This window comes from Antechinus flavipes, chromosome 1 (assembly GCF_016432865.1).
Source record: "Antechinus flavipes isolate AdamAnt ecotype Samford, QLD, Australia chromosome 1, AdamAnt_v2, whole genome shotgun sequence".
In the NCBI taxonomy this organism is placed as follows: domain Eukaryota; kingdom Metazoa; phylum Chordata; class Mammalia; order Dasyuromorphia; family Dasyuridae; genus Antechinus; species Antechinus flavipes.
Window position 1 is genome coordinate 664595812 of NC_067398.1, and position 13369 is coordinate 664609180.

At 34.0% G+C, this 13369-nt stretch overlaps 1 protein-coding gene across 1 annotated transcript; it reads right to left on the reverse strand.

The window, feature by feature from the left end:
* Positions 1-3395: 3395 nt before the first annotated feature.
* On the reverse strand, positions 3396-4400 carry LOC127542346 (olfactory receptor 7D4-like). Its single transcript, XM_051967881.1, has one exon. The coding sequence runs from the start codon at positions 4398-4400 to the stop codon at positions 3396-3398; it is 1005 nt and encodes a 334-aa protein (XP_051823841.1).
* Between the last annotated feature and the right edge of the window lie 8969 nt (positions 4401-13369).

Sequence of the window (13369 nt, forward strand, 5' to 3'; positions counted from 1 at the left end):
TTCCACGGTTGTGTTTTATCCATTGTTCCACCTAGCTGCCCCTTCGCTGTTTTCTCACTTCTCTACATGTTCAGAAGACTTTCATTTCTTTCTATATGCATGTGTTGTTTCCTCTTCAACCCAGATGAGAGTAAGCTTTCAACATTTCTATCCCTCCACCTGTTTCCTCTGTATTATTTCTTCCTTTTGTGCCCCATTTTAATAATAATATAACTGCTCCCTTTTATTTTTTCCTACCCAATTCTTTTTTTTTCAGAATCACCCCATCATACACAATTCAACCCCAACCTTTTTTTTAGAAACTATCTTAGTAATGACATCAGTTTTTAAAATACTGATATCTTATATATGTAATAAATAGGCAGATTGACCTCAATGAGTGCCTTATCATTAACCATTTTTTTTTTCTAGGTTGGGGAGGTAATTTGGGTTAAGTGACTTGCTCAGGATCATACAGCTAGTAAATGTCTAGCAACAGGCTAAATTTGTACTCAAGTCCTCTTGGCTCTGGGACTAGTGCTCTATCCACTGTACCAGCTAGCTTCCCTATAATTAGCCTTTAACGTTTTCCTTATGTTTCCTCTGAATCTTTTCTATCAAATTTTTCATTGAGTTCTAGTCTTTTTGTTACAAATAGCTTTTACAAAAAAGCTTTTCAGTTTTTTTCTATTCAGAAATATATTCAACTTTGCTGAATAAGTTATTTTTGGCTTCAACCCCAGTTATTTTGCTCCTTGAAATATAATGTGACAAAGCCTAGGGTCTTTTAGAGTGGAAGCTGCTAAGTCTTGTGAAATTATAGCTGTATTTCCAAAGTATTTACTTTTTTTTCTTGTTTTTTACAATATTTTCTTCTTAACCTGGGAATTTTGAAATGTAGCTCTTTCATTTTTCCCCTAGGTTCTTTCAGTTTTTCTATATTTCATTTTTAAAAATAGATTGTATTAATTTCATTAAATATTTCCTATTACATGTAAAGCTTTTTAACATTAATTTTTAAGAAATTGAGTTTTAAATTCTTTCCCTCATTCCTGCCCCATCTCTCCCTGATAAGGCAAGCAATATGATATTGATTATACATGTGAAATCATGCAAAACATAATTCCATATTAGACATGGTCCTTTGAGATTGTTTGGGACAATTGTCTTGATTTGCATAGCAGAGTCTTTCCAGTTGATCATCCTTACAGAATTGCTGTTACAATGTACCGATGTTCTCTTGGTTCTCCGTTTGCGTGGATTCTGGTATCTTCCCAGGTTTTCCTGAAACCATCCTGCTCATCATTTCTCATAGCACAGTAGTTTTCTATCATATTAGTTTTAAGGTTAATGTTACAAGATGATGGAACTTTTTGATGTGGATCTATGTATCAAGTTTATAAGTGACTGAAACAAATAAAAATTGAAAAGGATTGGAAAAAACCCATAATTTGTTTAGCCATTTCCCAATTGGTGAGTATTCTCTCAATTTCCAATTCTCTGCCTCTACAAAAAGAGCTGCTATAAATATTTTTGTATAAATGGTCCTTTTTCCTTTACTTTGATCTTTTTGGGATACAGGCTTAGTACTGCTATTGCTGGATTAAAGATTATGCACAGTTTTATAGTCCTTTATAATCTTCATTTTTTAGGGAACATTTTGTTATTCCAATACCCAAGAGAGAGGAAATGAATTATTTGAGGTCACTTTCCTTTTCTAAAATGAATCACTTTGAGCATAAACAAACATTAATTATTTTTGGCAGAAAGACAAATACTGTATACTATCAGGTCGCTGCATAATTATTTGCGTTCTTTATACTTTCTGAAAGAAGATCCTCAGTCCTTTGTAATTCTTGCTAACAGTTCTTGTAGTCAACTTGCATGAAGAACATTTTAGTTAGAGATGCCCAACAATAGTGATCTGGATTACTTTATAGGGTAATGAGTTCCGTATTATTGTAAAAACACAAGTAGGATTTAGAGCTAGAAGAAAGCTTATGTATCATCTAGTGCAGTATTTTGGGTTTTCAGATGAGGAAAATACAATTTGTCCAAGGTCACTAAATAAGTAAATAGTAGAATTTCATTTTATGCCATAATGTTACTTAAAATCTCATGTATTTCCTACAACTACATAGTTAGACATTTACATATTTACAATATGTAAAGAAAACTTTCATCTGTCAGAGACTGACACAGAGGACTTTTGGTGTCTATTGTAGAACTAAATTTCTATGACTTCATGATGCTAAGGTGAAGGAGAAAGGTCCAAGTATAATAACATCATCATTGTTAATATTAATAACAATAGATGATATTCATATAGCTCATTAAAAGTTGCAAAGCATTTCACAAATATCTATTTGACCTTTACTACACCACTATTAGGTAGATGCTATTATTATTTCTATAGTAACAGGTGAAAAATGTATTTAAAGTATTTTGCAACCCCTAAAATACTATATAAATGTGAGCTATTGTTATTATTATTTTATAGATGAAAAAACTGAGGATGTAAGCTATAAAGTGATTTGCTTAGGGTCCCACAGTTTATGAGGATCTAGAATAGTTTGAACCCATATCTTTCTGATGATGTCATTTCTCAATCTACCAGGAAATGGTGCCTCCTAATAAATCCTTATGCCTTGTGTGCTCGCAAAAATAGTTCTAGGGTGTAATCATGATAGATTCTTAGGGGTTTTGCTAGCAAAACAGAAGCTCTGGTAGGATTTAAGAATATGGTGAAGCTTTGAAAATATGCTCAAATATATACTGATATCCAAGGAACCATTAGTTAAAGAAAAAAAATTGGCAACCCAGTAATGAATTTTTTTTTTGGCCAAAGTAGCACATGAAGACCACATACAAAGGTGTAGGAAAATGGACATTTGAGTTAATGGAAGAATAATGCGTAGTAACAAAATCCCAACTTTCTCTTCTCTATTTCTTTTGGTCTTCCTGACATTTGATAGGAATTTTACAACATTTTGTGTGCTTTTTCACATATCATTTCATTTCATCCATACACCAGAATTTGTGGCAAGAAGGTTGCTGTAATGTCCATTACATAAATTAAAAGATTGAGGCTCAGAGAAATGAAGTGACTTGCCCAAACTACACTAATTATGATCCAAAGACTAGAACCAAGCTTTTCTAAAACTAATCTAGTGCTTCTTTAGCAGGAATGGGTGGTATCTCACAAAGGAGGCTATGAAAAATTAGAGTGCAATATCAATGAAAGTCCAGAAATAGATGTGATAAACTGTATTAGTAACAGTAAAGGGATCACACAGCCATTTAAGTAGGACCCTGAATAGTCCTGGGCTTCATACTTTGAATACAAGTTTTCTGATTGCCAGACTTTGCAACCCAGAGATTAATGCCACATTCCCACATTGCATTGCTAGATGCAATCACTGAGAAGTGGCTGTTCTGTCAATGAACTTCCTCAGGGATTCCTTTATGTCCTTGTTCCTTAGACTGTAAATGAAGGGGTTCAGCATGGGGGTGACAACAGAATACATCACTGAGGCAACTGAGATCTTCCGAGAGGAGTGAGTAGCTGAAGAACTCAGATACACTCCAAGTCCAGTGCCATAGAATAATGAAACAACAGAGAGGTGAGACCCACAGGTAGAAAAGGCTTTATATTTTCCTTTGGATGATGGTATTTTCAATATTGAAGAACAAATCTTACTATAAGAGAAAAGGATCCCTGTGAAGGGAAGAACACCTAGCAGACAAGTTAAAACATATACTACAATGTCATTGATAAGGGTATTAGAACAAGAGAGTTTCATAACTTCACCAAGATCACAGAAAAAGTGGGAAATTTCACGTTCTGTACAGAAAGACAGCCGCATCACCATTAGAATTTGGGGAATGGAATTTAGAAGACTAATAATCCATGCCATTAGAACCATGAGGCCACAAATCCGTGGATTCATTATGGTGACATAATGCAGAGGATGACAGATAGCCACAAAACGGTCATAGGCCATCACAGTTAGGAGTAAGGTGTCTAAACAAGCAAACATCATGAAGAAGTACATCTGAGTAAAGCATCCAGCATATGAGATAACCTTAGTATGTGTTTGGAGGTTCACCAGCATCTTGGGGACCAAAGTAGTCACTAGACAGATATCTACCAGGGACAAATTAGAGAGAAAGAAGTACATGGGAGTGCGAAGATGGGAGTCAGAGCTAATGGCCAGCATGATGAGAAGGTTTCCAACCACAGTGACCATGTACATGCTGAGGAAGAGCCCAAAAAGGGGCAGCTGCTGCTCTGGCTTCTCAGAAAGTCCCAGGAGGAAGAATTCTGACACACTTGTTTGGTTTTCTGGTCCCATGCATCTGATATATCTATAAGGAAAAAGATACAGGTAGTTAATAAAATGGAAAGAGTCACCTCTCATTCTGTGATAGAACACTAGATTTAAACTCATGTGACTGAAGTTGAAGTCTAAGATCTACCACCTTTGTTATTTTAGACAAGTTACTTCCTTTCCTTGGCCTCAATTTCCTCATAAATAAAATGGAATTGGACTAAGTGATCTCTAAATTATTCTTCAGTTCTCACACCTTTGGGAACTCCATAAACCATACTTAGAACTCAAGTAACTTAGAAATGAAATTATGAGAACTCTTCTCAGGGGTGATATTCCTTTAAGGTTAAAATATATTGATTTTAAACATTAAATTATATAAAATATAAAACTACAAAATGATGGAAGAAAGTAGAGTAGAACATTTATCCCAATTATGAAAGGGAGATGATCAATAATTCAATAAAGAATTAATTGCAACCAAATAGATATTCTTTCCCACATAAAAGAAAAAGAATCTTTAAATTAAAATAAGGTAATTAAAAACAAGAACCAAAAATACCCCCAATGGATTGGGAAAAGTAGTTGTGGCAGATAATAATTCAACATCCAAAATATATATATATATATATATATATATATATGGAATTGGTATTTTAAAAGTCACAATAGCAATCATCTCAATAAAACATGGCAACAACTTTCAAAAAATGAATACAAATTGTTTTAAATTAAATGTTATTTTATTTTGAGATCTGCATTCTCTCCCTCTCACCTACTTTACCCAATTGAGAAAGCAAGAAAAACAAGATCTGTGTTACACACATGTATAGTCAAAGAAAACAAATTCTTCAAATTTCTGATAATTATTTGGAAATGTTCAATTTCACCAATAATCAGAAAATAACACATCTTTGAGGTACTATCTCAAACACATGAAATAGGTAGAAAATAACCAAATTCAATATCAGTAAGTTTGAGCAGAAATAGATATACTCATTCTTTGCAGGTGGAATTGCAAAATTCTAAAATATTTTTGCACAATAATCTAACATTGCATGATATTGTTCTAATAACTATATTTTGGGGACAGGATTCTGAGAGTATTAACTTTATTGATTCAAATATTTTTGTAGCATCATTAGATATAAATACAAGAATAAAAACATTGAAACAATTATAATAGGACAATCATTAAATAAATTTTGTTAAATTGTTATAGAATAATATAATACAATTATGAAGAATACAAATAACTACAGTTAGACATTTATCAAATAATGCAAAATGAAAAAAATAAAACTACATGAGTGGACAACACACTCATTATGACTACAGAAGAAGCAAAGTGAATGACAATGAATGGAATTCTGATGAGGAATTAGAAGAAGTAACGAGAATTGTTTAATATTTTGTACATTGAAATTATTCACTTAAATATAAATAGCTGATCAATAAGCTTAAGTTGTTCTATTGATATTCAATCTGTTTTAAAATAAAATGTTGTATATATATATATATTTTAAAAAAGAAGATGTATAGTGAGAACAAAATCTGCTCAACTGGAAAAGGTTCCCAGTTATGGCAGGGAGGGGGACACTGAAAAGAGAGGGAGATGCGAGAGATATGGGAAGTTTGTTCTGCAGAAGAGGCTTTCAGAATTGGGGGATAATAAGAAAACAAAAGAATACCTGAATCAACATGACTCATTGACCCCTCCCTACCAAAAAACCAACAAAAAACAAAGACAGAGATCAGAGAGAGATTGTGAATCCAAGATTCTGAAATCAGCATCAGCCTTACTTCCTCCATGTATCCAAAGAGATTACTCAAGGTTGATATGTTCTAAAGCATATCTTCTTACACTGCGGATCATGATCCCTTATGGGGCTCCATAAATGAATGTGGGAGTTGTGAAATTATAATTGCCACCACTACAGATTGAGTTGCCTACCTATTTTATATATTTATATGGCTGCGATCATATGAAATTTATTGGGCAAAAAGGGATCAGAAGTGGAAAAAGTTTAAGAAGCCCTTGTCTAAAGTGATGTGTATACCCAAGAAACAAGGTATCCAAAAGCTTGAGCTTATACAAGGAAGATATTTTAAAATATAACATTCAAAGCATTCACTCTATTGGCATTTTCAAAAGATAAAAAAAATCAATATATGAGTTACAGGAAAGCATATTTGGGTTCAATATAAAGAAAAATCTCCTAAAAATCAGATTTATGCTGAAATGAAATGGAGTGTTTTTCAGGAGTCAGTGAGTTTCCTATCACTAAAGCTCTTCCAGCAAAACTTAAATGATCACTTGTCCATAGTATCACAATCTATTCATGATTTGAAACTTTGGTGTAATTATTGAATTTTTTTCTTCCTTATTTCCTACTTTTAATCAGATGTAAAGTTCTGTTAAGGTCATGTCCAACATATATCTGAAACCCACTCCTTTCTATTCCTCTTGTCATAATCTTAGAACAAACCCTCACTATCATCAGAATGAATGTTGCAGTCTTCTCCTAACAATTGTCAATGAATCCATGGAAATTCATACTCTACCCAAATCTTGCCTTCAAATATCTCCTTAATGCACTGTTTCTCTCTGCTCAAAAACCTTCATTGCCTCCTACCAAGCAAAAGATACATTCCTTTGAGTGGCATTTAAGACTTCCCATAATCTGATGAAATAATATCTTTTCCCTTTCAAAAGATGTGGGACATGGAGCTCAGATGTCATAAAGATATCACTACAAAATACAAAAGTTAGTGATTGCCTCAATTGGGAGAGGGCTTGGGGTCTTTGATTAATTGTTCTTTTCTGTACACAAAGCAAAACAGGATACACCACACTGGAAACACATTGAGACATTAAGGTGACATGGTCTGATAGGATATTAACTAAGTGGAGATCCTTAATAGGTCAGGTTCCATAAAAGGATATTTTCTCTCAGATTTCTTAGAGCTACTTCTCTAGTGAAAACCCCTTAATATACTTAGGAAAAAGTATATAAGTGGCAATCAGAAAAAAGTAGGGTTTCCTTTCAGGGTTCCAGAGGCAATGTTGATCTTCAAAGCTGCCACCATAGGTTCTGCTGCCATGTCACTGAAATAGCAACAATTTCAAGGAAAGAGCAGATTGTTTATTTGGAATATGTCACATGCCATATCTCTGGCATAAGTTTAGTACCATGACCAGGCATTTGATTGTTCCCATGCATAGGCTCTTAGCATCTCAGAAATGTAAGGGCTTTTTCCTGGAAAAATTCAATCTCTACCCAGTCCAGAAATTACCTGAACTATACCTAGCAAAAATCTCCAGTTGAAGATCTCCTGCAGTAGAGAATGAATGATGTTACAATTATAAAAAACTATAGAAAATTTATATTCACAGATGAGCAAAATTTGACCATTTTCAGTTTTTTCACTTCTTTTTAAATTATCCCTTAAATTCAAACAAAAAATCTAATGAGACTCGAAGAAAAAGACTCTCGTGGTGACTATCCTGTCTCCTTCACTTCTCCACTGAGACAGGAGAGATTACATCTTTGATCAGCCTCATGGTGGCTCTCCTGCCTCCTGCATTCCTCCACTGAAACCAAGACTCATTCGGGAGGACCTCCAGAAAGGTAACCAGGACTTTACAGATACTATTCTTTTCTGATACTCAATTATACAGTAGAAGTGATATTGAATTCTAAAAATCTATGCTTATAATATATAAGCTATGGAAAGTACTACTTTGCTGTAAAGTCTTCAAGTTCAAGTAAAGTCTTCATCAAAGGAAAAAAAAAAGAGGAACGAAAATAGAGCGAGGTCCAAATGAACCCTTTGTTGATTTCTTGAGACAGCTGTACACAGCTGTCATAAAAGTATTGGTGAAAATGCAGTACCAGGAATAATGATAAAATAACTTGCCAGAGAAAATGCTAATGAAGTTTGTAGAAGAATTATACTAGGACAACACAAAGATGCTCCTTTAAAAGAGATCATAAGATGCTGTGCACAAATACCTTTTTATGCCTAGGGTTATGATGCAGAACATGGGAAAATGAAGTCCTTCTTGGCAAGGGACTTACAGAAAGACTTGTCAATGCTTTTAGTGTGGTGAAGTAGGGCATCTGAAAGCTCAGTCTTGGCATAGAGATAGAGTGAGAGGATGGGAGAACAAGACTCAAAACACTATGTACAAAATGCAACATAGGCTTCCCTGGGTCCAGGCTAGCTTTCTGGGGAACTTCAGATGGGCCTTGGTCTTAGTGGAAGAATGCAGAAGGCAGGAGACCCACTAGGATAGTTGGAGATGGAATGCCTCTCTTCCAGTTCTTGTTGTTCCTCATACACTCTATTACAATTACATCATTACAGCACACTATGCATGTGTGAACTTAGAGAACCATTGTATCACCATGCTAAGTACTAAGTATACATGTAAACTAGATAACCATCGTATCATCAATTCCTCTGAGTTAACCTTGTTTCAGGTATACATCTTTCAAGTATAATTCTCCAGAGTTCTAGTTCTCTACAAGCTAATCTCTCCTTTGAGTGATTTTCTTCAGATATTTGTATGTAAGTAATTTCTACAAGCTCCCAATAATATTATTTCCTGGGGTACCTCTTTTAGACATATGGTTTCTCAGTAGTTTTTTAAAATGAGTATTTTTTCTGGCTATAGCAAAAACATATCTTATTTAGTTGTAATCAATAAATCACACATATGTTATTCCTTGTGTATAGGCACAAATTTTTATTAAAAATCAAAATATTACCTTGTCCTCATTATGTATGAAAGATCAGCAAGATATGTTAATATTATGTTCTGTATATTATAATTTTGATTATTCAAACACTGTTTAATTATTTATTCACTCAATTTTTCATCATGGCAAGTAGGTAATCTTAGATTCTCAAAGTCAGGAGAATAGAGTTTAATCTTTGTTACATTCTACCCAGCTCAAAAAAGTCTCAAGCAAAGATATCCATCAGTCACTAGTCCTTGGTTGATGCTTTTTGGGGGGCAAAAATCTAATGAAACTATCTTTTATGCATGGAAGGATTAAGATCTACATTGGTAGGAGGAAATACTAATCATATTCTGGATCTGAACAATATCAACTCACATTTTTTTTTCTAGAAAAATAACAACTCATTAAAATTGACCAAATACATCTATTGGGTCTGACAATACATTTGCTATTTCTCAATCCCTAACTTCTTCAATGAAATGAATTATGTATATTGTCTTAATTAATACTGAGAAAACAGAAAGAAACAGGAAGTTTTCCAAAGGATAGAAAAAGACAACAAAGTGGATAAATGTAATGTGGGAAGATGTGAGCATGAAAATATAGTTAAATGCATTATATAAATTAATTTAAATCTGAGATAGTTACTTATACAATGCAGTACTAGCTCATAATCAATGTATGAATGTCTTTTTTACAGGATGAGAGAGAGCCACTGTATAGTGTATAGCTCACTGTATAGCTCTCTATAGAGAGCCACTGATAGACTTTATGGTTATAATATACATCAACCAGTTAGTTAGCAGATCATAACTGGATTGAACATGAGTGGGGAACCTTTTTTGGTCACTGAAGTTCTTCACAAGTGTCTACCACTCCTGAGAGTGCTATCATCTATGTCCATAGAAGGCATACCCTCACTGATAAAATACTGGACTTCATAGGAATTAGAATGCACAAAGAATTTATATGCTTGTAGTTTGGAACAATAGGCAAGACTTTTGGTAGTGCTGATGGTTTGAGTTGAAAGAACAAAAAATAGTCCAGTGGGGATCAATAAGCAAGAGAAAAAATTAGGGAAATAGAAGAGATCAGTAAATCTGGGAGAGAATATTATCTTTGGGGAGTTGATGCCAAAGGTAGGAATGAGGTAATAGATGTTATATTTTCTTTCTAGATCTCAAATTCAGTTTCCATGGAATTAGTTATGTGGGCCTCATAGCTGAATAAACTTTCTAGATAAGATTATAAGATGAAGGTCATATATTTAGATTTGAAAGTTATCTTAATATCATCTAGCCTTTTACTATATACAGCTGAAGAAATTGATGCTCAGAAATGACATGTCCAAGGTGACATAGATAAGTGTATCTGGCAAAAAGTACTTAATAAATGTTTCTTATTTAATATGAAGCAAAGACAAGAAACTACCACAGATCTATTACTCTTAAGCAGCCTAGAAAGAGCTTCTCCTGTGGTTGAATTCTGTACTAGTGAAAAATAAGCATCAGACTTATTCTAGGACTTAAGGAAAGACCAGGTATGGAAATCATTGGGTTGAGGAGAAAATAGGGAATTCAAGAAAAAATTCACCTAATGAAACAAATTTCTACCGTTGAAAAGGGTCTTAAAGTACAGATAGATCATCAGAAGATAGAAAGCCCTAGAACATTAAATGCTAAAGTGGATACATCTTTATAACATAGGGTATCTAAATAATCTTACTCCAACCACATGTTTTTATAAGTAAAGACACCGAGATCATGTGAGGAATAAAAATGATTTGTCTGAAGTCATACAAATAGTCAGTGACACAGCAAGGACTAAAAACTAGGTCTTCTGATACAGTCTATTGCAACACCTTAGTACCAAGAGGTCTAACAGTATCACTCATATGAAAAATGATTTTTACTTTTCTTTTCTAGGGTCCCTGAGAATTCCTGCTTGCTCCAATTGTTTGTACCTCAATCCAATTCTTTAGCTCTTCCCAAGCTGTCATAACTTTCTCCTTGACAGTGGACCTAGGAATTCCAATCCTCCTGCATTCTCCTCTCTTCTTGTACTACCTTTGCTTATAAAAAATAGATTTAGCCACCTCATTAACTTTTATAGGAAATTATAATTCTTCTTTGACACATCTTACTTTTAGCTTTGTGGGTAGTGCAGCTCTCTGGGTAGTGTAAAGCTTAGTTTACTAGACCTCTTTCAGCTTTGTAGAGTCAAAATCCTTGTTTGACAAGACCTAACCATGGTCCTGGTTTCTGTCTTTAGGAAGAGGACATGAGCCCCTCTGTTTTTGGTAGGCATCACAATGGGAAATTCTTTATGTCAGAGTCTTTCTGGAATCTGGGATAGATTAACTTAAAAGCATTGATCCATATTGGACTCTGGTCCCTCCTACTGTAATGATAATAACAGCTATTTTAAAAAGTGCTCTAAGGTTAACACATACTTCTGCAAACTTATAAATATTTAATTCCAGTATAACTTTAAAATACACAGGGCAGCTGTGTATTTTATTAAATTTATTATTAAAATAATAGGGCAGCTATTATCCCATTCATAGTGTCAGTAGAGAAAAGGAAATTAAATCACACATCCTAAAAGGAGTCTTTAGGAAGACTTGAGTCTGAATTGAGTTTTCCTTACTCTGAGTATAGGGCTCTTTCCAATGACTCTTCTCAGCTTTGGATCTTGGTGAATCCTAGAATTTCAGCTAGACTCAAGGCTCAGACTCTGGACCAAACTGGACTCTGATTTGGGATTTTGTTGTACATTCATAAACTTTCTGGATTCCTAAGGAAAAAAGAAGTAGCTCTTGACCTTGCCTTCCCTTCTTTCATATTATCTCCCTTTTTCTCATAATACTTACTGATCATCACCAAGAAGCCACGTTTGACTAATCTTTCTTCTGTGCAGGATGTTGTCAGGAAGGAAGACACCAGTCTCTCTACCTTGGAGAAAAGAGATATGGCCTCAGGCATGAAGAATGATGTTTCAGTGAGGCACTAATAAACTATTTCTTGTCCTGGAACAGATGGTTGCCCTGGGAGCAGTGACAGATAAGGGAATATTTGTGATTTCTAGAGTCATAGAGTCTCATCCCCATAGGTCCTCATTAGACAAGTCATAGAATTATCTTTCCTTTCCTGAAGCATCTCAATTCCCTGTGGAACAACAGAGAACCCTAGCAGAAAGCTTTCTAACAATAAGAGCTTTACAACAATAGAATAGATTGCCTTATGAAGCAGTAAGTTATTCAACAATGGTGATCTTCAAGAAAATATTAAGGGACTACTTATGTGGATTATTGTAGAGAGCATTCATGATTTGAAATCGGGTCAAACTAGATAGATAAATGCTAAAGTACATTTTGGTTCTAACCACCTATGAATCAATAAATGGCTTTGTTGTTAATTAATGAAGTACTCTTTATGGTAACTTTTCTAAAAGAATAAATATATATATGTGACAGGAATAATATAAGTGGGCTCTTTCCTCATGATAATGGTTTATAGCTGAAATCCCTTCAAATAGATATGGTTTATCTCATTAATAATAAAATTTTCACTACTAATATCTTTAAGTTTAAGGTCAGTGAACATTTCTTATATTAAAAAGAGACCTGGATTTGAAGTTAGATGACTTGGGTTTGTATCTAAATTCTGCTAAAATGAGATGGGTGGCTACTGTGGTCTTTTATTTATCTTCCTAGTTTTTAGCCCTATAATGTGTGAAGGGATTCCTACTTAGGTACAAGTTCAACTAGATTTCTTCTAAGATCTTTCCTAATTTTGACTGTATGTTCTACCACTTATCTATTTAATTATATTAATGCATCATCCTCTACTCATTGAGTTTTCTGTGTCAGACTAGACTTTCTTGTTAATTTTCTGTGTCAGAGTAGACTTTCTTGTTAATTCTCCTTAGGTCTTAGTAGTAAGTAGCAATTTCTTATAATAGAATCAGGTACCATTATTTCAATACCCTTTCTAGTAAAGTACTAAACAACAAAGGGAAACCAGTCCTACTAGCTTCCAAAGATTTTATATCTATAGATGTAGAAATATTCCCTAACCCTACAGCTAAAGGATAAACATTTAAATGGGGATTCTGTCTTTTTCTTAGTGAAGCAAACAGAAAGAAACAGAGAACTGGACTTAAGGGCCTGGTTTCATTGATTATACTGTGGAAACATTGAAAGACTATTAAGAGAGACTATGAAATAGTATTTATTAAACACCTATTATATCTTAGACATTGTGCCAGATGTTGAGATTCAAAGACAACTTGTATCAGTTTTTGCTC

What these genes read in the sequence shown, in the direction of transcription:
- LOC127542346 (XM_051967881.1), bottom strand. Translation starts at nt 4,400, where the DNA reads ATGAGAGGTGACTCTTTCCATTTTATTAACTACCTGTATCTTTTTCCT.